The 27,648-nt window shown below is 34.1% G+C and overlaps 1 protein-coding gene across 1 annotated transcript in view; it reads left to right on the top strand.

Moving 5' to 3' along the window:
- FMN1 (formin 1) overlaps positions 1–27,648 on the top strand; it is a 163,911-nt gene that overhangs the window by 126,604 nt on the left and 9,659 nt on the right. The window contains exons 16-17 of the mRNA XM_026065997.1: positions 18,869–18,920; positions 22,469–22,618. Coding sequence (XP_025921782.1) covers positions 18,869–18,920; positions 22,469–22,618 — 202 coding nt within the window. The remainder of the gene's footprint in view (positions 1–18,868; positions 18,921–22,468; positions 22,619–27,648) is intronic.

Genomic DNA, 27,648 nt, shown 5'->3' with positions numbered 1-27,648 from the left:
TGGAGTACTTTTCTTAGGGAAGAAACTGTACAAGGTAACACAAGAAAACATTGATAAAAGTAGGCAAATGGCAACAAAAGACAAAAGATCAATCGCATAAGTTTCAGACTACAACAGTAAGAATGGAGAATTGCACTATGCTGCCTTTCCAGGTTTTCCATTGATATCTTTATTGCCTTTGCTCTCAGTTTGTTCTTGTTTTCATTGGGTTATGCAAGTATGGTGCCCTGCAGACCCTATAATTATTGAGCCTGTTTCTTCTCCAGTCACTTACATAACTGATTTGAGTTTTTATAATTGGTGGGTAGTACTTTGTGTGGCATTAGAATGGAAGTCCTATAAAATTCTGCACCAAAGTGCAAAATAATGCAGAAAACGGTCTTGATTTATGGTATTAGAATAAGTATTGGACAAATTTCAAAAAGTTCAGAGGTTCAGTTTAGATAAGTGTCTGGAAACTCAGCTGCTTTTCTGAAATCAGGAGTTAACTGATAATGCTGAGCATCCATTAAGCATCTGCTTTCAGTTTTGTTTGTTTAAAAAAGAGTTGTGGCTGGTTTAAGCAAATGTATGAAGAAATTTTCTGCCAGCTCACAGCAAGTATCCAAAGCTCAGATGCTTTTTTGGAACTTCTGGCTTGAAAATAGGACTGGAACTCATAGATATTCAAGTTTTTCTCACACATACGACTTCCCATCATTTCTAGTCAATGCTAAGTGGAAAATGTAAGGAAAAAAAAACATTGATTTGCTTTAACTGAACTGTTTACATTTCCCTAATTACAATTAATGTCAATTAAATGTAATACTTGCTGTGTTGTAACAAAAAACACTGAGAGTGTTATGGAGACTGACATTCTAAAATGCTAGAGGGGATAAACTGTACTTCTGCTGATGTCAGTACTGTTTTGTATAACTAGATGTAATGTAGCCTAGTGCCTTGAAGAGGGAATTATGTGCCAGAACACTTAGCTTCTATTCCCAGTTTAGCTACTTGACATCTGATGCTAGAATAGTTGGTTAATCTCTTTAGGCTTCAGTTTTCCGGTACATAGAATGTTAAATAATGATCCTTGCTATTTTTTGTAGTGGAGGATAATCTTTGTAAAGTGTTTTGTGATTTCTCGATGAAAGTCTTCATGTGGAAACTGTGTTAATGCTTCATTTCTCTATATCATATGGACATGTTTTTTGAAATGGGCTTGGATTATTACAAAGTAAAAATAATCATTAATAAATTTAATTTTATTACATGCAACAAATTATACTAATTTTACTAGAATATGGAGATCTAAGAATTACCATACACTTAATGTATTTCCAGTGGAATTACTGTGGGTGTTTTTTTTTTTCAAAAATATTTTCACTATGTTTTCCTTTTAAATTGTCTTGATAAGCAAAATGAACTTTGAAATCATGAAATTAATGATTGGTTTGGAATGCTCTTTAATTTATAAAACTCTTGCTCAGAATTGCTTGGAAAAAAACTACTCTTTGGATACAAGGCCATCACAAAAAAAATAGAATATTTAGACTAATATGAGAAACATTTAGTAACAAAATACTGTACTTTGAAAAGGAGGAGAGTGTTTTGTTGCTGCAGCTGTGAAGCTCACTACAAGGGATGCTGGCTGGTAGCCACTGGTGTTAGTTTTTCGTGACCCTTTTTAGCGTCTTGGTGCCTTCTCCCAAGAATAATAGAAATAAGAAAGTAGATGGCAGACAGGAGAGGGCGACTAGCCTTAATAGAACTTATTTCTTATTTCCCCACTTGATTATCTCGTATTTTCTGTCCTTTGTCATAAATGTGGGAATATATAATGCAGATAAATCCAGGATCTTGCAAAAACTGGTCCCAAAATCCCCTTTGTTGGTTCCAGGTCAGAAAGTATTCAAGAACTCTACTCTGGGCTCCATTTCTTCTCTGATATACTGGTATGTGTAAATCAAAAAGTCTTTAGGCTTCTTTGCAGTTAGCAGAGGAAGAGCATAACTGCCTCTTTTCAATTCTCTATGAATAAAACATCTTGATGAGACTTTGCGATTAAAGGAATTAATTTAGTTTACAGCAGGGTCTGGGAAGCAAGTAGTCTGATGTCAGGACAAAACAGTTTTTGAAAATCATTATTAGTAGAAAGGAAAGCTATTTGGGAAAGGCACATGATTCATTGAAGTGCCCAAGGTAACAGGGGCAAGATGGATGGGGAGGGATTTATCAAACAGTGCAGATTTGCTGAGGTTAATCCCATAACGGAAGAAATTGTCTTGTAGTTAGAATGCTAGCCTGGAACTTGGGAAACTTTGGTTAAGTTCTTTGCTTTGCTACAAGTTCCTGTATCTCTTAGGTTACGTAAGAGATCAGTATTCTGCTAGTCACGTAGTCTGTCGTCATGAGGCTGTACTAGAAAAACAGGACAGCAGACCAGACTAGGCGGCAGCACTCTGTCTGTTTCTCAGACAAGGTTAGCAACCACATGGGAAATGTCAATAAGTCTGGGTTTTACTGCTAAGTGATTTCTTCTTTATAATTTTAGCCAGGTTGCACTAAATGGCTGGGCACACATCCAATCTATTGCGCCTTTCAGTGTACTTCCGGTGCAGGACAGGAGCTTTGTTCCATGCTTCCTCATTTGCCTGTTTGAATGCACTGTGGAGGATTGTTGAGATAGAATTGATTTCTTATTGTCTTTCTTTCCCTGTGGACTATTAAGGTTAGTCCCCTTCACCTGTTTGTTAACTACTTTCTGTTTTATGTTCTTCTTGGGGGAATATGCCAAGAAATTAAGAAATATCATGGGAAAACAATACACAAGTGTACTGATCAAAGTCCTACATCCTCTGACATGAAAAACAGGAAGAGTTGTCTGATCCTGTGGGATACTTGGGTGCCCCAAAAGGCAGATCGATACCTTCTGGCCTTTTCAGATGTGTGAAGCAATTCCACATGAATTGTTTGATCTGGGTCACTACAACCTCATATAGAACTGTTACTTCCTTTCTCATTCATGTTTCTGTGCCTTCATGCCTCTGTATCAGTTCCACCTTGATAATTTTACTTCCAGAAAAATAATTTCTATTTAAATTTAAGTAACAAATGCTCATTGGATACTGTGATTCTATATTTTCTTACTCATTTGTTCAGTGGTAAAAAGACAAAATAATGATTCCTTATTTGGAATCTCTGTTTTTTAGATCATAGAGTTCCTTCTAAGTAACTTGAAACCTGTTGATGTATATTTGACTTTTTTCAAAACAAATCACTGAAAGCCAAAATCATTTAGACCTTGATTTCAGGCAAGTATCCAGGAAGATATGTTGATTATTTTTGTTTTTCTTTCCTAATATCCTTACTCAGATAATTGTATTATCACGTTACTCGTTACCAGCTTGCATTTGTTTTCACCCAACTTCACTTCCTCCATTTACTTGCTTACCGATACAGAATATGCCATTTCATAGTAGCATTCATATAAGAAATTTACCCCACTAACTTTTTTGTTAACTCTACTGTGGTATATTTCAGCTGTTTCTTGTTGGTTATTTTCTACTTGTTCTTGGGTATATAAATATTCCTTGTCTTGAATGTGGTTCTTTTGCTGTAGATGCTCATACGTGGTTATTTATTCTGTTTATCTGATAATACTCTTTGCATTGACCTAGGGGAAGCATCCTTCCTTTCTTAGTTTATAGTCCACTTATCTATTTGATTTGAGTGTAGGAGTGTAGGAATTTCTTACTTTAAAGCAAGCAAAAGTATTTTCACTCAAAACTCTAGTGCTTCAGCAATCAAAACAATATATGAAGTATAAAGCAGGATGCTAACATCACTCATTAGTAAGCCAAGAGTCAAGAATACTCAAAGACACCATTATCAGTACCACTTTTAAAATATAACAAAATTTTGTGCTTCTCTCTTACTACTAATAGGAGGTATCCTTATAAATTTTAATACAGTCAAAAATTAGGAAGAAATTTACACTACTAACTTTCTTTAACAGTCTGACACTATACCATTGTTTTAAAAACAGATATAGGAATTATGTTATAAGTCCTTATTCATAGCAGTTTAGTATAGCTTGCCCGTACTTTACTTACCTAAAATATCAGAAAACCCTGCAAAATATTTCAAATTCTTGCTTCTTCCAATAAAAATATAGCCCTTCTACCAATGAAGAATTAATATTAACAGAAAGAAAGATATCATGAAGTCTTAGAAAAAATATTCTAAAACTGCATATGACACTAACTCACATAGTTATCTTTAAACTAGTATTGTATTTGTCTACTTTATTCTGTATATTGGATCATGGTACTTATGTTCCACTGAATAAGCAAAGCAAGAAAATCAAGAATAATTTTTAAAAAGCACTGAATTTCAATCGTATTTGCCTTTTTAAATGTGGTACGTAAAAAAAACAGCAGAAGAGCAACATTATTTACAAGCTTTCCCGTGTTGCCTACAATTATGAAGCTGCTTCTGTCAACCAGAAAACATTTCTCTGTGAAGGCAACCAGTTCTACAAGATATCAGATGCTATTACTGATTCTGTGACTGTTCAGTCTGCATATCAAATACTGATTCTCCATTTTGTGAATAAACTGTGCAAATATGAAGACTTTTAACTTCAAAGCTTTATTTTCTGTTCTACATATCATAACTCTTTTTTCCCCTTCATTTGTTTTCATTGAGGTGTTTTATTATCTCTGCCACACATATGCAGTTCTCACATTAAACAGTGTGGGAGGATATTTATGTCCAGTGTCAAACATGAAAAATATGTCATACTTCCTTGCAATGATAATGTTTGCTTAAAACATTTTATCCTTCCCAGCAATGACATTACAGACCTTGCAAAGTTTGTGTTTATATGTGGAACGCTGTGTTATATGCCAGCAGCAGAATTACTTTAATCTTTCAAACTGTTTGTGACAGTCATAACTGTTTTCATCATTCAAAGATCCATGTATTTAAACGGATGAAAGAGTGATTTACATAAATTGGCATGAGCCTGCAAAGCACAGATCCTTATTGCTGTGGTACTCTGAGATTTTACAGTTAGACAATAGCCTCAGTCCATAAGACACCAAATAAGGTGTCCTGGAATGTGATTGCATCCATATGCCTCTAACTAATGCAATATTGACACAGGGAGCTGATTCAAGGAACAAGAGTTTGCTCTGAAATGAACATGTTTCTTCCTATACTAGCAGAAGAATTACTAGCATCAAAGTTCTGAAAATTGATGTTAGTTAAAAATATGACTTTTCAGAAATTTTTCAATTGATTATTTTTGAGACAGGCATGCATCTGATTGCTTTAATCAGTTCCACTATAATCATGAATTGCTATAAAAATTGGAGGGTTAAATTCCATTAGAATGTGGAATACGAATGTAATTTAGAAGCACTTGTAATTAAATGTGCAATAAGTCATCCTCTGTTAGAAGACAGGGAAAGAATTTCTGAGACCACAGTTCCTTCCAGCTTTTTTTCAGTTGGATTGTCTGAATTATGGTGGCTGACGTAAAAGCGTTGGCATGACATAACAGAGGAGGATTTCCTATTAATGGCAACTGAGCGATAAAATGAATGTTAGTATTACTATCCTTGATTTAATACCAAGAATGATGACATATGTGATAGTTATAAAATGTATACCTAGAATTACTGATACGTTTATTATGACCACTGTTAGCTTGTCTGGAATCTAACATTTTCTTCTTAAATTCTTATCAACACCCTTATTTTCTATTCAATTACTGTGGATTTCTTCCAGTACTCATATCATAAGCCTATAAGCAAATGGAATCCTAGGTCATGTGTTGCATTTCCAAAGGTATCCTATTAGGTTCTTCTTCTAGTCCAGCTGCTTTCTTCTTCTAGTCCAGCTGCTTTCTTCTTCTTTACTGTATTGTATTGAATTTCTTGCACAATCTCCAATTTATCTATTTACTATCTTCCTGGGTCTCACTATTCTCTGCACTGACTTGCAACTCCATGTTAGCATGCAGTTTATCTGGGTTTGCTCTACTATCTCTTCCATGGCACATCCTGGGCTTATAATACCCTATTTATGTTAATATTGAAAGTCATTGTGCTAATAGAATTTAAATCCCTCTGAAAGCTTTCCTTGGCAAGAAATCAGGATACTTGCTGATTAATTATTTTAGATTATATTTCCTATGAGCAAGTTGCTTACATGGATGGAAGAAACTACTGCAAGGAAAGAGCAGAGTCACGAATTATAAGGGACAGGATAGAGGAGATTAATGTGCCTATTTAAATAATGAAAGGCCTAAACACACTTGTTCTCAGAAGACTTTCATACCACCTATCATACTGGTCACTCTCTCGTTATGTTTGTCCCCGACCTCTGTAATTTCAGACCATACGCTGTGGATCAACTTTGGAAATATCTTTCACAGTAGCGTTTCCCACTTGGTTTGTTGATAATTTTTCTCAACCATGTTTGTTACCTGTGTAGACAAATGAATATCCTGTTTTAAAGTTTTTCACAAGAAATTGATACAAATATGTGTTGCTGAAAATTTGAGCAAGAAAATGCAGGTCTCTGGATTAGGATCTATAATGGTGTAAGCTATGGTTTTCTTTGTTAAGCAATAATAATAGGTAAAGTCTGTACACCAGACATGAAGTAGCCATCAAAAAGAAATTTCTTTCGAAGACAAAAAGACAAATAAATTTGACACCCAAACTTGTTGAGTAGGGTCTAGTAGAACCATTTATTCTGAGAACAAAAACAACCATCACAATGTTCTTAGGGTAATTCTAAGACATTTGAAGCTAGTTAAAAGACAAAGTACCAGGTTGCTACTAAACTCTCACAATTGGAGAATGACAGAGTAAAAAGATGTGGAAGATGCAGTGTGGTAAGATTACAGTTGCCATAAAAGACAGATGACTTCTAAATCCAAGAAGCATCTCTGATTTCCGAAGGTCACTTTAGCTTCTCCTGCAACCTCTGCATCCTCTGCTGTGATATCTTTGTGCCTAAATACTTCAGATGCCAGGGCAAGATATTTAAAATACATTGCACTGAAATGCAATTTCAGTGACTTTGTCCTGGCAACTTTGCTCAGGCTTGAAGGCTTGCTGCTTATCAAATTATGATCATATCATTCCCCTGGACTTTCTTGCATTTCTGTATTTTTTCCTTCACAGAGACTAGGCTTCTTCTGAGTCACGTCTGGCATGACCTTTCATGCTTGATGTTCAACACCACAAATAGCTTTGTTGTGAGGCTTTAAATTCTAAGAGTATCCTAATTCCAGGAGTTTTCAGCCTGGTACTAAAACTTAAAAATAATTTATCTGATTTTGGGATCCTGCTAAATACCTTTGTTTTGTGTGATTTCCATTCTTATAGGAACGTTTTTTCCTGAGCATTTACAGTGCTTCTGTGTGTCGGTGTACCAGAGGAGAAGTCAGTAGTTTTTTTTCTCTTAGATGTATGAATGGAATTGAAACTGTATTTCTATCAGAGCATATAAATCAACCTAAACATTGTATTAGGGTCAGGATTTTTTAGCTATCTAAGCTTTGTCCAAAATCAACTATTTGAAAGAATCTAAAAATAAATAGAAGAACTTCTTTGCAGCTACTGTAGAGCATAATTTGGGATATAAGTAATTGTACAAAGCATGTGTTTAAAATCTTTCATATTGAAAAGGCTGGGTAGAATCCGAAGATGCCGGCYTCCAAGCGTGGCCATCTCTGGAATGGAATGTGACAACTGAGAGTTCTGCTGCAGAGCTGGCCAGCAAATCTGACTAGACACAGTAGGGTAGCTTCACTGGCCAAACAGAAGCACGTAAAAATTAAAGTTTATACATGCTAAAAGGAAAAACTGCTTTATAAAATCTATTTGTTTTGATTATCTATAATGTTACCAGTGCAGTTAATCAGTAAGCATTTTTAATGTGTTTCTGTACCTTTAATTTTGCACAAAGGGCCTGACCCAGGTTTGACTGAAACCATTTGAATAATTTCTCTCTCTTGTATAAGGCACACCATTCTTTTTTCTTAAAAAGGATCCTTCTAGGAATACAGTATTCATTAAAGAAAAAAAAAAATCTGTGTAATATCAATAAGCTTATTAATAGGGTGGAGAAGAAAAAGATTTCAGCTATATTTCAGAATTTTACATTTTATTCTATAGATTTCCCCTTCATACTTTTCGATATATTTGAACTATACTCACATCTATAGTGGATATGAATGCAAACACATTTTTGTATTACTAATGATTGTATTATTTTTCAAATCAAAGTTAATTACTTGATGAAATCTTAGGTAGCTAGATGTTTTTTTCAGACATGATGAAGACTAAAACGCTGAACTGTAGAGGCCAGCCTTCTGTATCAGGATCAGAGATGCTAGTAGATCGATGTGGAGAAGTTTACTGTATACCTGATCTGTAGTTCTATAAGAAATTTTCAAAACGAGGAGTGTTCATTTGGCACACTTCACTGAAGTGCAGTTACAGCAGTTATAAAAATGAATAACAGCCAAAACCTATCATAATATTTCCCTGCACTTACTTTTAAATGTAAATGTCTAATACCAGCCATTAGTTTTGACTTTGTTTTCATTTTGATTTGCTTTACCTTTAAATGTGGGTAGCCATGTATTTGATAATCAGTTTGGGCTTGAGATTCCCCTCCTCCACCGTGTCCATCTGGCAGAACAAAAAGGGGGAAGGTGACTGTCATACTTCCAAGCAGCACGTTTTTAGAAGGTCAGAATGATTAAACTTTTTCTCAATAATGTAGGTTTTCTCTTCATGCTTTTTATTGACAGTCTTTGTTTCTTAAAGAACCTTCATTGCTTCTTTTATTTAAACAAAAATGTAGCAAAGAAACAGATGTGTCCCATATAAAATATGCAATAAATCTTGTCTCACAAATTCTTTGCTCTGAACTTTCTGACAGAAACTGTCAAATATCCACTTTAATTCTGGTATAAAATGTTCACTTTGTGTCATGGCGCCAACCACCATATGCTGGAATAAAGTCGGTAACCTGCAATAAAAAAAGGCAACATGCGCACCTTTGAAACCATACAAGCAATCAACAGAGAGAAAGGTCTATATAAATCTATGGAGAATTAATCTCAGCTTTGCTACTATCCTGCTGTGCGTTTACAATGAGACTTTGCTCCCGACCACCAGAAGTGGCTTACTTTGCAGAAGGAGCATGTCCTAATGAGGCGAAAAGGTAGGGAAAACAAAGCAGCAGCTTTTAAGCCCCCCACCCCCCTCCTCTGGATCCCTAGAAGAGCATGTCCTAGTGCGCTTAGACCTGTGGGGCCACCGCGCACCACGCCTTGCCGTACTTTAGCTGATCGTGTGAACCCAGCCTTTCCTGAGCTCAATCAGCAGAAATGACTTCAGCTTCATAAATCATTGTTATCATCCCACAGGAGGAGGCAGTGCTATGGCTTTTCTCTCCTAAAACTTTTCAGGCCACCAGTTTCACAAGCTTTTCTGAAATTAGTTTCATTCTATTTGTATAATAACTTATGCTTTACCCACCAGATTTGCTGTTGGCTTACCATCCAATTAACATATTGTTTTGGTATCTACATCTATCTCGTGTTTTTGAGAAGACCTTCTTCCCATTGGTAATAACAATCATTCATCATGTATTCAAATGTATTGTCCTTGATTTAAAAATATGCTGATCCTTAATGTTTTTACTTCTGCTTACAACAGAAGATCGTAGTTATAGTAAATCTGGATAGTTAATTTTCCCAAATACAGAGCAGATTGGATTTAACCTTGTTCTGTTTGAAAGGATTAGAACTAATTTTCCAGTTCTGTAAACTGTTTAGATACATTTAGTCATCTCAAAGAGATTAATCTGCAAAAACACATTTGGAATTAGACCACAAAACTATAGGAGTTTATTAAGAAGAAATTAGAACTATAATATGTTTCTATAGTGTTTAAGCACTAACAGGCTTTAAAAATGATTTATTCTCTGGAGCCACAAGTATGAGAGGATGAGAGATTAATTCTGGCTAAATTGCATCTTAATAGAATGCAATTTATAATAATTTAATTGGAATAATTTGAAAAATGTACTGCTGATTCTTGCATTATAATGAATAAATGCAGAATACTGGAAAATAAGACTAGTGTTAGTTCTAATTTTAATGAAACAATTACTTTTTTTGTACAAGATAACTGAAAAAATAATTTTAATTTAAAAATCTGCTCTTACAGAATACAGTAAAAGCATCATATTAAGAAACAGGCACATGTTGAGAGAGTTGAGAAAATAGTATAAAAAGTTCCTTTTTTGTAGTTAGTTCTAATGTTCTGGTAAACTGACCTTCAACACTTTTTCTGGCAAATTTATAGACAACATTATCAGTTTTAAAAGAAACATAATTTCCTAGGTTTTTATTACCTATGATAATAAACACTGTCTTGCTTGAATGTGTTCTGATGTAGTGTGTGTGTGTTTGTGTGTGTGTGTATGTACACAAAGGTCTGTACTTCGTTATGCCTTGGTAACATAAAAAATACTAAACATTTTAAAATGCTGAAAATTTTCTTCATGCTTAATGTGAATTAGTCCTTGCCCAGTACCTAAGGTACAGGTTGGTAAGTAATAGTCATGATTACTTATTGGAAAACTTGGTTGAAGCTAACTTTCCAAGACTGCACAGAGACCCTTTGTATGATGGAAACATTTGTACATTTTCATCATTGGATGTGGGTTTCTTAGTTTTAAAACAATTTTTGTACCACTGCAAAGGAAAATAAACTTGTAAGGACTGGTTCAGGGAAGCATGATTAAGACCTCATGGAAGCAAGTGTTCTGAAGATTGTTTTGAAAGGATTTAAGATGTCTATACTAGTATTTAAACCATCTAAAAAAATTGCATAGCCAAATCCTATGTTACAAATGTGACATTTTCTAATTTAGAGAAGAGGTAAAGGAAACAAAGCTTATGGGATCATACTGCTTGTTGTTTGTTCCCCTGCCAGTAATTTTTTAATGCACTGGCCAATTTTGACTAAATGTGGTGGAGTTAGAGGTCCTAAGATATTAAGCTCCTAAAATTGCAATAAAAATATGTGACTAAATGGAGAAGTGTGACCCTATTAGCCTTCCAAGGACAGAAAGGCTGTATCATGAACTCAACCCTTATTAATGAATCCACGTGCGAACTAACTCTATCATACAGATCCATAGTAGACTAAGTTTCATTGGCTCCATTGCTCCTGGAACTACTTGTGTAACTCACACAATTGAAGATCTGCTGGTGGATGGGGATAGGAGTGTTTGTTTTGGGGTTTTGCATTCTAGTATGATAGAATAGAAAACTCTGTTAACATACAATGAAATATTTACATGCAGTTTCCAGGTTGTCTGTTGAATTTCATGAGTTCATAAAGCCTACGAATAAATGGTTAGTGACTAGCTAAAGAAAGTTAATCAAATAATGCATATTAGAAAAGCTAGCTGCTAGGAGTCTGTTTTTATTATTTTTGAAATATAACATTGTTATCAGACAAAAAGCTCCTATGTAAGAGTGATGGACTATAGCCGTGTTAAATAATCTGTAGTCGTACTGAGTACAAAGTTTTCAAATTTGAAATTGAAAACCATCAAAAATAAAAAGGAAAATGTATCACACTATATTCTCTCATTTGCTATGTTTATATATGAAGTTAATTCTTAAGTAATGAGATTTCTTTTGTGTAGAACTAACTCAAAAATGATAGAATAATGTGGAAATTGCAGAAAAACTAGTCTTTATGATATAGAGATATACAGATACAGCTCAAGATATACAGATTTTTCTTGAGTATATTTCTTCCTAGAACAGGACACACAGTATTTTCAGCACCTGCTCCAAAATTTTTGACACTTCATAATTTGCTAAAAACCCTTAAAGTTATTTGGAAAGCCTTTTCAAACTTTGCAGTATAAATGTCTGAAATTACAAAATTCCTTTCTTCTGTGAGTAGCTCATTTCTGAGAACTTTTGTTCCTTCTGTTGTTTTATGCTTTATTATGTGGTGTGTTTTCCAGAAGTAAAATGAACAGCCCTGAAATTGTATTCCATCTGTATGAACTGTAAAACTTTCCATTATCCTCATAGTCTATGATACCACATTTGAAACTGAATTTCCATGTCTTTAACAATTCAAAAACTCAATTTTCATACTCAGTATCTTATTTATTCTTGTCAAGCCGTGTTTTCAAAATACAGTATTTTCCACTTTGATAATTAAAAAAAAAAGAAAATAGAGATGATAAATTTCCTTCCTCTGATTTTACACTCTTGCATTCATATGTGTATTTTCATGAACACTTGTTTATTTGCATGTGACATTTGTTAATTTGTTTAAAACATTCTGTTCATTTGATTTTCATTCCTTTAAAATTCCTGTTTCAAGAAAGTAGATTCTTGCAAGTGCCAGATACTGAAATATATTTTAGTTTGTAGTAGCATCCAAATTGGTCATTTATAACACTTGCAGTGTATTTTCTCAATGCTTTTGTATGCAGGGCCTTTTTTTTCTAGACGGTAAGATAACACTAATAATAAAAAGATTAAATGAATATTGGTGATACTTAAGAACACTTTGCTTGAGATGATAGCCGCATGCAGTTGACTTTGCTATTATCAGCTAACCAATAATATCTCATTCTACATTGAAAACTAGAGATTGTTTAACATTTTGATGATGAATCCAGTGGCTGGACACCTTGGCTATAGTCAAAAAATAACTGTAGACTTGATATTTATGCATAAAAATAATAAAACCATCCAAATGATCTGATTGAACTAAAGCTTAAGATACGTATCATCTGCAATAATTTTTCTATGTGGATATGTGCTCTAAAATAGCATTACTTAGGAGTGCACATTTTCATTAGATTGTTCATGATAGTTCTTTTCATCTCATAGAAGTGCGCTATGCCAGCAAGTGCTCTGTTGTGTAAATTTTGTTTTTACATGCTATTACTTGTAGTCCAGTAATTTTCGTTATATTCCCATGCGCAGAGAATAAAGAAGGAAAATGTCTTGACTTGATGCCTTCCTCTGAATACTGAATAGTTGGTTAAATGGGTGCTTTGTGACACCTACAAACTGTGATTTCTGGCAGTGCTTTTTAAAGGAGAGCAAAATGTGTCCTTTTCCCCAGACTTCTAATGGATGTCTTAAGCAAAAGATTTCTTAAAAATGAGGTCTATTCAGAAGGTTTATATGGTAGCAGACCTATTGAAGCCAAAATCAAGGGAGGCCAAATTCTTTGTATTACTGTAGTGTCTAGGAGTATAAGCATGTGCAGAAATCTGTACAGGAAACAACATCTATACTGGTTTTGATGATCTCTCTAATCTGTTTACCCACCTAGAAAGCCTTCTTTGAGCTTTTTCTTCCACCTTGCTAAGTTCCTGATTGAACAGAGTCATTAAGAACAGTTTCCTTTGTATGACTATTGTATTCAGGGGTGGAGATATATACGATGTACTTTTACCATAGGGTCTTCTGACTTCAGCTTCTGATACCCAAGAATATCAGAAATGGAAAATTTGGATTGCAGTTTGGATTTCAGAAAATTTGGATCTCAGTTATCAAATGCTGATAGATCTTCATACTTTTAGAAGGACCAAGAAGAATAAAGGCCATTGCTGTATATTCTCCTTATTCTGTAATGTCATAGAATGTGACATTTGGCACTTGGAAAGGAAAAAAGTTGACCAAACTGGACATTTCTGGGGTTATACGCTTCTTTCTCAACCCTTGATTAAGAGACTAGTACCATTCTAGCTTTCCAGGTCATAGGTAGGCTTCTTCTTTTGACACTCTTTTGGCATGTCTGCTAAAGAGGTTTTAGTCTTGACTAATAAGGAAGGTGTGTTCTTGTGAGTCTAGGAAATGTCATAATATTCTCTTCCCACTGTCTTAAAAGCCTCTGTCCAGAATCTAAAGTTCAGAGAGGAATTTCAGTAGGGTTTTTTTGTTGTTTTTCATTTTTGCATATGTTTTGCTTTTTGCCAATGCCTTATCTGAGATTCTGTTTTAATCTTAACAGCAGTTGGTTGGAAGGTGTCAGTCAGAAAAGACCTATCTCCTTCCTTGGGGCAAAAAATGCAAATACCTTGTTTGGGTTTTTTTTTCGCCCTTCAGAAAAACCTATAGTTTTCCAGTCCCTAAATGTTCATAAAGTATACCTTTTTTGAACCACATGAACTCAGCCTTGAAATGTAAAATTAATAGTTCTAATTTCTCACCTTAACAGCTAGTTCTCTGAGAATTCTCATAAATGTGAAGATGCTCATTCCTCCAGAATGTTTATAAAGCAAAGTTTTAAATCAGATCTTTCAGTGTTGAAAATAATGAGATTCTGAAAAATGTGAAAGCTGTAGTGGGCACAACTAGATCATTAGACTTATGTGAACCATCCTTCTTAAATGAATTCATATGTTTAATGTCAGAGAGAATTGACATTAGTAAATGTTAAAATTTTTTATTTGAGAGGTAGATGTAAGATTTTTGTGCAGTTGCATGTCCCCATTTTTCTTTCCTTGTCCTCTTAGAGCAAGTTATCTCATCGTTCTGCTTGCCTCTGTCGATTTCTGGCCTTCTCCAACTTGCAGTCTCTACCAAGATTCAGTCTTTTTTTTCCTTCATTCTTTGGGGAAACATTTCATAGTAGCCTGTTGCATGAAGAGATCTTGGCTCTGTTGTAATTGGGAGCTGCTATATGTACATAAGACCCATTGCAAATATGTATATTTTCTGGTATTTTCTCAGGATAGTGTTTTGTATACTGTTTCATCCTCTGCTAGTAAAATACATTTTGTAAAGTAATAAAGGTTTTTACCATTTCATTCTAGTACTTTTCACTCTTAGAACTCTTGCAGGATCATGGCTCTTCAAATGCCTACTTTCACATTTTAGTGAAAGGACAGCCCCAGAACTATTTCATGATCATAAGGTAAATTCATAGGATAATACTCCATTTACTCTTTTATTCTTTGAGCTAGATTCAGGAACCAGGATGTGTCATATTTCCCAGTGATTGGCCTTCAAGATCTATCTGTCTGTAACGGTTCGTATTATAAAAGACCATTCTTACACTGGGTTGGAACTTTGTATTTTGTAGATATTTGTTTTCCTTTCAAAACTTCTGTCTCTAAATAGACACAGAAGTTCTTGACTGATCCTGGCTTTCATTCCTATATTCAAAGAAGATATATTGGTTAACATTGTCTGCCTGTCATAGGACTGGATCTGAGACTCTATTCAGGATATGGACTTAATCAAATCCAAACAGTAGAGCATATTAAGAAACTGCATTTGGACATGAAACCAGACAGTAAGTTTTGCATTTGACAATTCCCTGTCATTTTCAGTGGTAGTCAAGCCTAGTGATTCAGAGACAGAAGGATGTCTCCTTACAAAATGCAGCCTTATGGGAAGTCATTTTGAAGGACCTCTACATAATCTGTATCCATGTAATGTAGACCATCTATGACTACATTATAGAATAATTTGGTGCACTAGAAGTGGATCAGGAGATTGAAGCAGCAGAGGCTGACACCGCTATATTTAATGTATGTGGTTTAGGGATTTTACTTTAGGTTAGATTTACTCTAGTCTTGTCTTCTGAAGTGAATGTCTCCACCTCATGTGTGGTTCAAAGCTGTCTGAAGGATCAAGCGTTGTTTTGACCCTTTTGTCCCTATTAAGGATTGTAGAGGGCTTGGTCTGGAGCTTCCTGTTTAGTTTCCTCTCAATGGAAATTAGTTTGCAAGCACCAAAACTTCTTTGCAAACCAAGCTAAACCAAAGCTCAATAAATGGCAACAGTGTGCTCTAGGTGACCCTGCTTGAGCAGGGGGGTTGGACTAGATGATCTCCAGAGGTCCCTTCCAACCTCAGCGATTCTGTGATTCTGTGAGGGAATTCACTTCAAAACTATCCTACTACTACAACAATCAAAAAACTAATGTCAAGAGTCACTGTATTTCCTTATTCACTTCAATCATTCTTTTTTTCAGTACAAGAAATAGTGAATGAAAGTATCAGGAGATTATTACAAAACAAACAAAATGAGATTGTTCTTCATGCTACATGTAGTTAAGCTCTAGAACACTTGCCAGGGCAATTTATGGAAGCTAAAAGATTTATAAAAGTTTGAGCAGAAACTGGACAAGTTCATGGAAGAGAATCCATTGAGAATTACATGGAAATGGCATCCGGTGTCCAGTGCAGGAAGTCTCTGAACTGCAAAACCATGGAGACAGAGAGAACATTGAGGGAAATGATAATATGCTTGCCCTGTTCTTTTATTCTTCTTGAGCACCTGCTTTAGCCTTTGCCATAGGCAGGATATTGGGCTAGGTGGATCCCTGCACAGATCTGATATGACTGTTACCACATTCTTAAGTTAAGGAAACTGAGGAAACTGCAGTCAAGTATGTGGTCTAAGGAGGAGAGAATTTTATGATCCCACCTTAACAAAAAAGGAATCCTATGAGACCAAATGGGGTGTTGGCAGAGAAATAAAAAGAAAGATATTACTTGATTTATGCAATTCATTTTAATTGCCCTCAGTAATTTCCTCAATTAAGATGAGGCTTGATATGTTGAATGTGGGGCTTCATTGAGGAATCTGTTGAGGAAAATACAATCTTTTTCTCCTTTATATTCTAAGCGACAGATTTAGTTGAAAATTGATAAACTGCCACTCTTTCCAACCATTTCTAGTAAATAAGTCTTTAAAATCACAGAACATTTGAAGAAACAGTATAAATGTGTTACAGAAAAAATATTATGGAGTAAAAAGTGTTTCATGGAAACCTTTACTGATAGTATTGATAGTGTTAGTTATTGCAGGGGGTGGAGCGGGGAAGGAAGAGCAGGATATTACAAATAAGTGAAATATTATTAATACTCAGTAGAAGATTACTTAGAAATTATATAGAATATTAGCAAATTGCTCTGGTTTCTTGTTACATGTGTTATGTAGTATTTGTAACTCCTATTTAGCTAGAATTTGTTGCATGGAGTTGTTCTATTCACATACACACTGTTCTATTAATGTAAACTTTGCATGTTCCTTCCTAACAGTTGTACGTTTTTTTCCACTTTCTAAAACAAATTAAAATTCCTTTCCTCTGCCTTCCCTTATTCTGTTCTTACAAGATTAAAAAACAGTAAGTCAGGTCTTATCACCTAACTATAAAGCTTTAACTATGTTGTCTATATTAGTTACTTGTTCTTGTTTAGGTGCGGTTATATCAAGGACTTCTATTTCTGTTGTAACAGTTTTTGATCTCCTTAAAAACTAGAAAGTGATTATTAATGTAATCATAAACTGTAAAATTTTATATCTAGTTCAGCTTTTAACCCTCTTTGCTTTTCCATATGTAGTTAATTCTGTATCATGATGAACTATCAGAATTCTGAGTGACATTTTCAACTTCTAATGATATAAACATGTAAGAGCTGTGGAAATCATTACCATAGTGTGAATTAAGTATAACAGATTAATTTTAGCCAGCTGAATTTCTCAGGAGCCTGAAACAAAAACAATAAATCAAAGCTGCCCTACTTCAGCTGTAGCTGTCTTGCCACCAAGATTTGATGTTGAGAATTCAATGGTATAGAATTCATTGTTTTCCTTGCCCAGGGCTCACAACATTGCTCCTTGCTTTTCCATACGGAAATAATCTGAGCAAGCGTCTCCAACGCATTTGCCCAATATAAGTAAAAGTATGAGTTGAAAGTAAGTTATGTTTTGTTAGCATACAACAATGTTCTGAAGTAAGCCAGTTTTTAAGTGATTTTAACTACCTTAGTACAAACCTCTGTGCAGGTATTGATTTCTCAGTGGCCTTGTCTGTGAACTCAAGTTTATAACTATAACTGTATTTCAACCAGTGTAAGCACTCCTGTAGACTGGGCAGCATAAAGATACAGTTCCTTATCTTTGTATCATCACAGATTCTGAATTCTGTCTATATTAATATTTGCACTCACAAAACTGTTCCATTGTGGAATAGGAATAACTTTTCCACTTTAGGGGGGTTTTTTTGTGTGGTTTTTTTTTTACATATGTGGTATTCTGCTGCAGTTTTTTAATGGAATTTTTATTTGGAATTAAGACGAATTGGTCAACATTTTGAGAAGTGACTAATGCTTTTGAAAGCTATAGTGCTTGAGTATCCACCTCAGGAAACATTTTCAGAAGTGCAGAATACCCATCCTTTGAAAATCAAATCCTTTTAAATAGTTCATGTGAGTATTCAATAACAGAGGTGCTCAGATTCACTGACCATATTTCAAACACTTGGCTTCTTTTTCAAAAAATCTTGTACATACCATACATTTAAAACTTGGTACATGTGTTTTCACTTTCCAACTTCCTGAACAAAATGCTATAGCTATATGGTGTTAACTATATTTGATACCTGTTCAGCAATTTCCAATTATTTGCATTGCAAAAACAGGTTTAAATTTGTAAGTTTTGGTCTGCAACAATAAAGAAACATACACAAGTTAGTGTTCTGTTTTTAAATCAGAAATTCAAGTTTGATTATTTGCTTTTTATTCTGATTAATGTCTTCTACTGCATATTGTAGTAATGGGTTTAAAATGACTTTTCAAATCTGCTACACTTCATTGGTACACTACATTCATTTAGGTACTATATACAGGAATTAAAGAATAATTGAAAATAATGAAATGTTTACCACTTTATTATATTTAGTACACAACCTATCAAATTTTGAATGCAATAAATGTGTAATCTACATGATGTCTAAAACATTAAGGCAATAATTCATATCTTGGGAATGTTTTTCATTGGCAGCTAAAGAAGAACATAAAAAAGAAGAGAGCAGTTTGGAAAATGCACAAAAATGGTAAGCTTTTTGCTAGTGTTTTCTAACAGTTTATTTTGGTAAAAGATGTTATTGATGTTAGGAATTACATTAAACAGGAAAAAGCATCTGTACTTCAAAGGAGAAATATCACGCTTCCTGAAAATTTCTTATGTAGTCTTCCAGGAAAAAGTTTAATGGAATTTTTAGATGATCTACTGTGTTTGAGGTTTAATTACTGTCAACATTGAATTGGATACTAGTCTTAAAGAATATTGCAATAACTGATTAACTACTTAGTGTAGTAAAAATATATTCCACTGTCACTGCACCTTTTCACTATTTAGGCTATTGAATGTTCACTAAGAAACCAGTGAAATTCTAATCTGTAATTGTCTGAACATCTATGCCTTACTTATGCCAGAGAAGGCACACTAGGGGAAGAAGTGAGATAAACTGATGGTTTCTAGACAGACTATAAATGACGTGAGTTACTATTTCTAATAAATATTGTTCACCAAGTTATATTTTTGTGAGGTTAAAGGATCTGCCTTTAACCTTACTTATGTTGGCTATGGAACTGCTATAATTTGGTTGAGGTAATTTTAATTGTCACAGCTTTTAGTTGCTTTATTGTAAAGCTATGACAAAAGTTTTGTTTGTGTGTGAAAAATAAAAACTACAGTATTTTCTTTCATTTATATTTTCTTGTTCTTTCAAGGATTTTTGCTCTATTTATATGAAATGTAGCATATTTTAAAAGTTTTTTTAAAAAGTTTGCAAAACAGAACTTTTCTTGCATTTTTTGAACAGCACCTATAAAAAGAATAATAGATAACATTGTTTTGTCATCTCAAAATTAGGAAAAGTAGTTTTCTGTTTATCTCAACTCTGTTGTGATGCCATGCAATAAATGTGGAATTGTGATTAATGCATCATAGTGTATATGGTCGTAGATTAAATTCTTTTTAAAAGCTTATTAATATTTTTTCTTCACTGTCACTAAAGGCTTATCTGTAGTAATTTAGATTTTTATCTGACTTGTGAGATTTGGCCCAGAGTCAATACACCTAACTGAGACACCTATGCCTTCTTCCGTGGTCAAAAAAAGATAGGAACTTCCCAAATGCAGTCCAAGTCTCAGGTGGACTGTTTCCGTCTGCTGCAGCTGGTGCCTAAATTGGCTGAACTACTGACTAACAGGTCAGTTGGGGCCTTCCGTCTTAATTTCATCTGTCCAGATTGGCTGACTGGCTGGCTTTCTACCTAACTACCTACAAACCTACTTTCTCTGGCACATTCACTTTCACGTTCTGCCTGCTTTGCAGCCTTTCTGAAGCAGAGTAGACTCACCAGGGTATGCAGGCACACTGAACATGATTTGCAGTTGACTTAAGGAATTAGTTATCTGATACAGTCTTTGGGTTTTTCAGTTGCTAACTAAATGTTCAGTATTTTAAATTACTGCTAAAAAGATCTGTTGCTTTTGAAAGTCATGCTGAGACAACTGTCTCAGCTATGCTTTCTGAGATTTGGGGTGGAGAAGGGCTGAGAAAGGAAGAAGAGTGCATGACTTTAGCAGGGCTGCTGCTTTATGAAGCAAACCTGAGAAGAGAATTTCTCGTCCTAATATTTCCGGCTCAGCTATCCTAGTCAAGGGTATGAACAGCTGAGGGAAATTTGGCCCATATGAATGTAGTGGGACTGAAAGTCACCTTAACTCTGCCCAGTAGTGATAAACTGTTTTAACCATACAATGGTGTTTCAGTAATTTTAGACATTCTAATATTTTAAGTGTTTGAAATCCCAGAATGCATTATACTGATATTTAAAGTCGCATTAGCTTTTTATTTATTTATTTATTTTCTCCTTGTGGTGTCACTACAGGACAGAGTTAAAACCCTTCAGCTCTGAATGTTATGGGCTTATTCCTATTTACTTGTGCCTATTTACTTGTTCCTTTACCATGAATCACCAATTAACCTGAAATATAGTTACATGCTTCCAACAATAACTACCTCGAAGCATCTGGAACAGTTTTCTTGATTTTTTTTAATTAAAAAAGTCTCATGCAAACAATATGCAATAAATGTAAAAGATTATGATATATGAAGATTTTAATAACTTTATTGTATTAATAGGTTACCTTAAATTATTTTAAATGTCAGCAATACGTGATGTTCTCCAGGATGTCCTAGAAGCTCTATCCAACTTTAAAGTATCACAAAAAAAATGGAGCATACTGGCTAGTCCAGCTAAACCACGAGTTGCTTTACTTTGTATATATGCTGTTATCTTGCCAGGATAAATCCCTTGGTTTTGGTTGGCTACTTTATATTCTTCAAGCCTAACAAAAACCTGGAATCTCAGTTTAGGGCAAAAATCCTTCTCCCCAGCCTAGGCATTTCCTTATGAAAACAAAAAATGTGTACTATGCAAATGCATATACCAGTAAAGAAAAAAGTACTTGCTCAAGCTGAATCTGTTGCTCAGGCAATATCTGTTGCATAATTTGGAGACTGCGTACAGTTCTTTAAAACACCTTTTATTTTATTTTCAAGACTTATGCTTCCTGTGTTCTGATTTAGGACCTATTGACAGCTATAAAGAAGAATGTAATTTTCTTTTTTCCTAGATAAAGTGGATATTTCAAGAAAAAAAATTATTTTGAAGTATGCTGTTACCTTTCCTTTTAAGTTATTGGATTATTTTTAATAAGTATCACCAAATCTTACAAAATCAATGCATCTACTTTGCAGAGAAAAGTGATTCAGCCTTTATGAAAGTGAACTTTTTATTTTTTAGATCAGTTTTCACATACCTGTGGTCATGTGAATCATTCCAGTTTATCTCTACAAAGCAATATCATAAAGGTTAAAAGTGCACAATCAGTAAAAATGCTATCAAAAGTATCTTCTATAATAAAAGACTATTTTGAAAATATTCAGCTGTATAACCATTCTGTAGCTACAGTATAGAATGAAAGCTTTACAAACTGGCAAGGTATTTTCATAAGATTAATTACTATTTTCTGCTTATTGACACACCTGGGAGGACATGATTTATTTTAAGTAAAAACTTCACAAACTGGCTATGGGCACTGGGCACTGCCTGTGGTTTTTTCACTGTTACACAGAATTCTTTCTAACTACCTAAAAGGTGTCTTTAACCAAGCCTGGTGGTTTTTTCCTGACTTAGCATATGATTCTTCTGTAGTCCTTCAATAAAGATAAGCGGCAAAATAAGATCTTTACAGTGTGTTGCAGAATAAAATTAAAGAAATAGATATAATATAGTGTTTCTTGAAATGCAATAAATTAAGTTTTTCTCATTAAAATTGAATGCCCACAGTTTGCCTGTGTGACATATGCCTATGATGTCTCATGCATCTATAACCAACAGTTTTCCTCCTGGGAATGAGCTAGGTGTTGGAAGGTTAGTTACACTCAGCATAAATTGCTGCTATGATTTTCAAGGCTAAGGGGAAGTTATGGTAATTACCAGTCTTGACTACTGAGTCAGGAACCAGCCCGCAGGGGAACTGTTTCCCCAGTGGGCTTATGTCTTGACAGTTTTTTTCCCTCCCGTAGCTTTGAAGAAACAGTGGGATACTTTGGGATAAAGCCAAAGCCTGGTGAGAAGCAGATCACACCAAACTATGTTTTCATGGTGTGGTACGAGTTCTGCAGTGACTTCAAGACCATTTGGAAACGAGAGAGCAAAAGCATTTCCAAGRAAAGGTAAGGTTCTAATAAAGTCATTAATACCATTTTAGATGTCTGGGAAACTGTTCCTTCTCAAACCCAACAAATTATACTCCTATATTTCACAGGTGTCATTGTTTTCTTTCAGATCTAATAGACATCAAGGAAAGATTATTCCCTCAGGGTGCGTAGGAAAATTCACCAAAGGCATGCTGTCCCCACAAAAAGATAAACACATATTATCTGATAAATTACACTTTTGTAACCCCTTCCAATTACTAGCTAGTAAAATGAAAGGAGAGCTGTGCTAATTTGTAACAGATTGCTTCTCTGTGCATTTTCATGTTGAACTAGCCTAAATGAGGCGATATTGCTGTCGCAGACAGTACAGACAAATAAAAGTGAATGCTTTTCCAGTTAATATACTGCACTTGCATCAAAGGGAAGCCCCAGAGATTCAGGCCACACTTAGCACAGTGTCGAAGCCCCACATTGAATTTACAGCACTGCTTCTGACTTTTGATATCCTGCTGAGGACATCAAACTACATGCCGCTAGATCTCACCACACTCCCGTGATTTTATTAGTTTGAGCAAAAAATAAAATATAAAACCTTCAATTATTTGCTTGATTTTTTTTTAAAGAAGCTAAAAATCTTTTACAAAGAGAAAACAATTCCATTACAAGCACAGCATGCTTACCATATCTCACTCCATTTGAAAAGACAAAATGGGTGGTAATGTAGTCATGCTGTGGAAAAAAATGGATTAATCACTTTCAGTGTGAAATATAAATCCAGGTGCATATTCCAAATTGACACGGGTTTAGCAAAAAACTTCTTGAAAGGTATCAGCAGAAGTAGTAAACTCACTCACACTTACATTCTCCTTTTCGCTCTCAAAAGGAATTTTAGATTGGTGTAAAAGCATACTTTTAGAGGACAAGATGTAGAAAGTATAAATTTTGAAACTGTCAGCCTTATGAACATTGTTTTATGGATATTACAGGTTTTAAACAGTTAATAGTCATAGCTTTTTGTGTCATGTATATTATGATTGGGTTGATTTTAGAAGCTGACAACTGTGAACATTTACAGAGAATCTTTTATTTTCCTACTGCATTGTTCAACATACTATGGATTAAAAACTGTAAAATAAATAGTCACTGAGCAGACTGATATAATCATGCTCAAGAATCAGCTCAGGAAAATATTTTTTGCTGATTCATAATTTACCATTTTCATTCCATACAGTTATGAGGACTACAAATTAATATTCAATCGAAAAGCAGGACCATATATCCATTCCTTTTTAATTTATGTAATTACTGCCTTGCTGATGGCATACAATGACCCTTCAAAGAAACTGATTTTAACTGCCATGTAAAGGTTTTAGCACTGCATTGAGACTCATATCAAGAAACTTTGAGAAGTTTTGTTAATAAATTCAAGAAATCTTGAAAAAAACTGCTGTTTTCTGTGCTTTGCTGCACAGAAGAGTGAGGTGAGAATTTCTCATGGTTTAATAAATCTATAGCTAGAATATAAAAATAAAAATATAGTGCAAATATTTGATCAGTTCCTTTATTTAATCCTATATTCATAAATGTCAAGCAATACCAGTAGAATGCAGAACACCAGTTATTATGTTTCTTCAAGATGCTGACATTTTCTGGATYATATAGACTGTTTTTCAAAGTTCACTTCAAATTATTTTCAGTGTCATTAATCTTGAAAGGACAATTCATTGTCCTTTACATTTGAAATCTGGGTGATTCATCAAGACAATGAGCTGCTGAAATGAGGAGCCTTGTGTAATAACTAAATTAGAATGACAGAAGAACTGTTTTCATCATCCTAAAATGTTCTAAAATGTGCTGCTGAAAAGACGAACTTCATGAAACAACTAAATTAAAATGATGGAAAAGCTATTTTCATCATCTGAAAACGTCTTGTAAAGTCATGACTCTTTAAGGGTTCTGTTTTACAAAGTCTGAGACTAGCAGTTGACTAACTGCTGTCCAAGAAAGCTTGAAAGAAAGCTGAGAGTCATTGTGCTCGTTGGTAACTAAAAACCTTAGTATGACAGGAATGGACAGCTGTCTTCCATAGCTGGGTAAAGCTAATTAATTGGATGCACTATTTGTTTTGCATTTTTAGAGACTGTAATTAAAAAAAATTATGTTTATCATCAACCGTTTCTTTTGTTTTGAAGGAACTTTTAAAGAGGAAGAATTGGCAGTGTGGGCCAATATTTTCAAACTTGGCCTCCAAATCGGTCTGCCCTTCAAAGTTCAGGAGGGGCTGCAGGAACTTAGCACAAAATGTCTCTCAATTAGGCTAGTCATGCACACATCTAAATATGGATTTTATTGTTTAGGTTTACATGAAAGTGTTAATACTGGATTATATTTTGTCTCTCATCGAAAATGGCTCAGAAAGTTCAATATGTAATTATAATATACAGATTTACCATTGATGTGCCAGGCCAAATGTATCATTAAAAATATATTAGCTTAAAATCAGTAGTGGCAAGACTAGCCAAAAAAGATCTAAGATTCTGAAATTAAAATGTTATACAAAAAACTACTTTGGATGGCATAAAATCTCTGAATTTCAGGAAGAAGGAGGCCAGTACCACCTCTAACTAAATGACAACCTCAGCTGCAAGAGCTTGTTTTGTCTAAAAACTACTTGGCTTCTAAATGTAACAAAACTGTAGAAATCTAATTAGATTTCTATGAGACTTTTTCTTAAAGTAAAGGAAACACTTTAATTGGGCTGCCCTATACTTAACCTACCATGAAAATAAATTAGCTGCCTGCAAAATATAGTAGAATCATTGTCTCTTTCCTGGACAAAATTTGCGCATCATTTAGGAATGCAAGACAGAGTTACAGGCAGATAACAAACCTAGATAGATATAATAAATAGATATAAAATAGATATAAAATAGATATAAAATAGAGATAAATAAATTTATATCTAAATAGAGGTAAAATGAAGACAATTTTCAAAACCATATTCCTGATAGAAATATGATGATAGTTTTCCTTCAGATGCAGTATTTCCTTCCGTATCAGAATGTAACTACAATACCATAAAATTTGCTTTGAAGATCACCTCTTCATTTCTCCCAAGTTCTGTGTAAATGCACCATAATACTYAACACATGTTGGAGGCATGTGAGATTTTGTTCTGCCTAAAGATCCATTTTTGGTTTTGGCAGCTTTTTAATTTGTACATCTGTGTGTCCAGGTGCATCAACTGGTTTTTTTGCTTTCTTCTGTTTATAAAATTTTGAGATGCGAACCGAATTGAAGACTAAAACAAAGATAGATTTTTCTGGTAACAAGGCACATATCCCCTGGTATATTGCATATAATTCCACTCTCATTTCCTTTTTGGGGACTATTACTTTTTTGAGTGGGTATGCCTATGATTTCAGAATCAATTTAAATGTATATTAACAAAAAATTATATGTATTAAATATATATGAATGGTTATCTATATGTCTATTAAAGCATATATTCAAATATGTTAAAGTGTAATTATAAAGGTTACCCTAGCAAAGTCTGAATATAGGAAAAAAGTATAAATGTTGGAAAAATACCAATAGTTTGCAGTGAGTATTTTCATCACAAACTGTGATTGTATGTGTCACAAAAGCAATCTGACAAAGATTATCTTTACATGCTAAGAGGCTTACCCTTTAATTTTGAAATAATTACATATGAAAGGAAGCATTTCTGTTAATTTCTCCCACTTTGCTTACACTGCAAAGATAAGATTGCTACAATAGTCAATGTACTGGATTAAGCCATCTCTTTTAGGTTGAACATAGATAAAAATTTTATAGCTAAGAAACAGAAATCAGAAGAGAAAAAGAGAACCTAAGTTTGTCTCAACGGTTGGAGAAGACATAATCATTATTTAATCAACAGAATTATACACTTCATACTCAGCATAGGACGATGCATGTTCTTTTTTTTAATGCCTTTTTTGTTCTTGAATTCCGTCTCTGGCAAAAAAAAATATGTTGATGGTCTCATCTTAATCTTGTTGCAAAAAAAACTTTATGCTGGCTTCTTTGCCACAAAGGCAAGAAAAGCTTTGAAAGCAGAAACTCTGAATGTAGCAGTGTAAGTAGCTAGTGGCAAACAGGAAGATATCCTAAATATCCTAAAATTATCCTAAAAATAAAAAAGGCACAGAGAAGTCCCCAGTTAGTTTTTGTTTTTAAGAGTAAGTTGGTGTTGGCTTTAGCTTTGTACTTAACTCTTCCGTTTTTGGTGTTAATTTACTAAATACAGAATAAGTTGTATTGGTTGCTCTCTATTTGTGCAAGTGAAGAGAGTAAGTTTGAGGAGGTCTTGTTTGTAATACCACATATCATAAGAAATACCCTGTAAATAGCAAAACCTCTTAGCAGTGCTGATAAATACAATATTTCAAATTTTAAAGTTGGATTTTTTAAATAAAATACAATTAAACTAATATGCAATGCTCTCTTGCACATAATAAATGAATGAAAACTGACAGAAACACTTACCAGAGAGGAAGTAATAAATTATATTTTCATTTTCAATATTACAGTAAGCAGGGTAGAGAAGTAATCTTTGGTTCAAGAAGATATATCAGTTTTATAAAACCAGATTTATTTTATAGTTTGATTTCAAAATTAAATGTCTTCAACTGTATTTTGCAGAAATGGTGAAACATAAAGTGGTGGTTTCAGTTTTGTAGTGCCAAGAACACTTACAACATTTTAAACTCATATCCTTTCTATCTAACCATGGTACCTGTTGTGGTTCTCTCCACACCCACATAACTTCATGAAATGGAATGGGGAAGTTACTGAAAAGCGTGCAGATATAGTATACAGGTATTTGGAATAAGAAAATACTTAATCCAGGTGAAACTTCAGTAACTTTTTGAATAGAAGTTAATTACTCAATTTGGAATTTGTGCAAGACCTAAAAAATTGAACTATTCTGTTATTCTTTAGAAAAAGAAATAAAAAAATAGAAAAATACCAAAAGTCCTAAGGCACCAGAGTGAACACCA

Source organism: Apteryx rowi, unplaced genomic scaffold (genome assembly GCF_003343035.1).
Source record: "Apteryx rowi isolate R43461 unplaced genomic scaffold, aptRow1 scaffold_236, whole genome shotgun sequence".
NCBI lineage: Eukaryota > Metazoa > Chordata > Aves > Apterygiformes > Apterygidae > Apteryx > Apteryx rowi.
The sequence above is the reverse complement of the archived record's forward strand: the minus strand, read 5'-3'. Positions and strand labels throughout refer to the sequence as shown.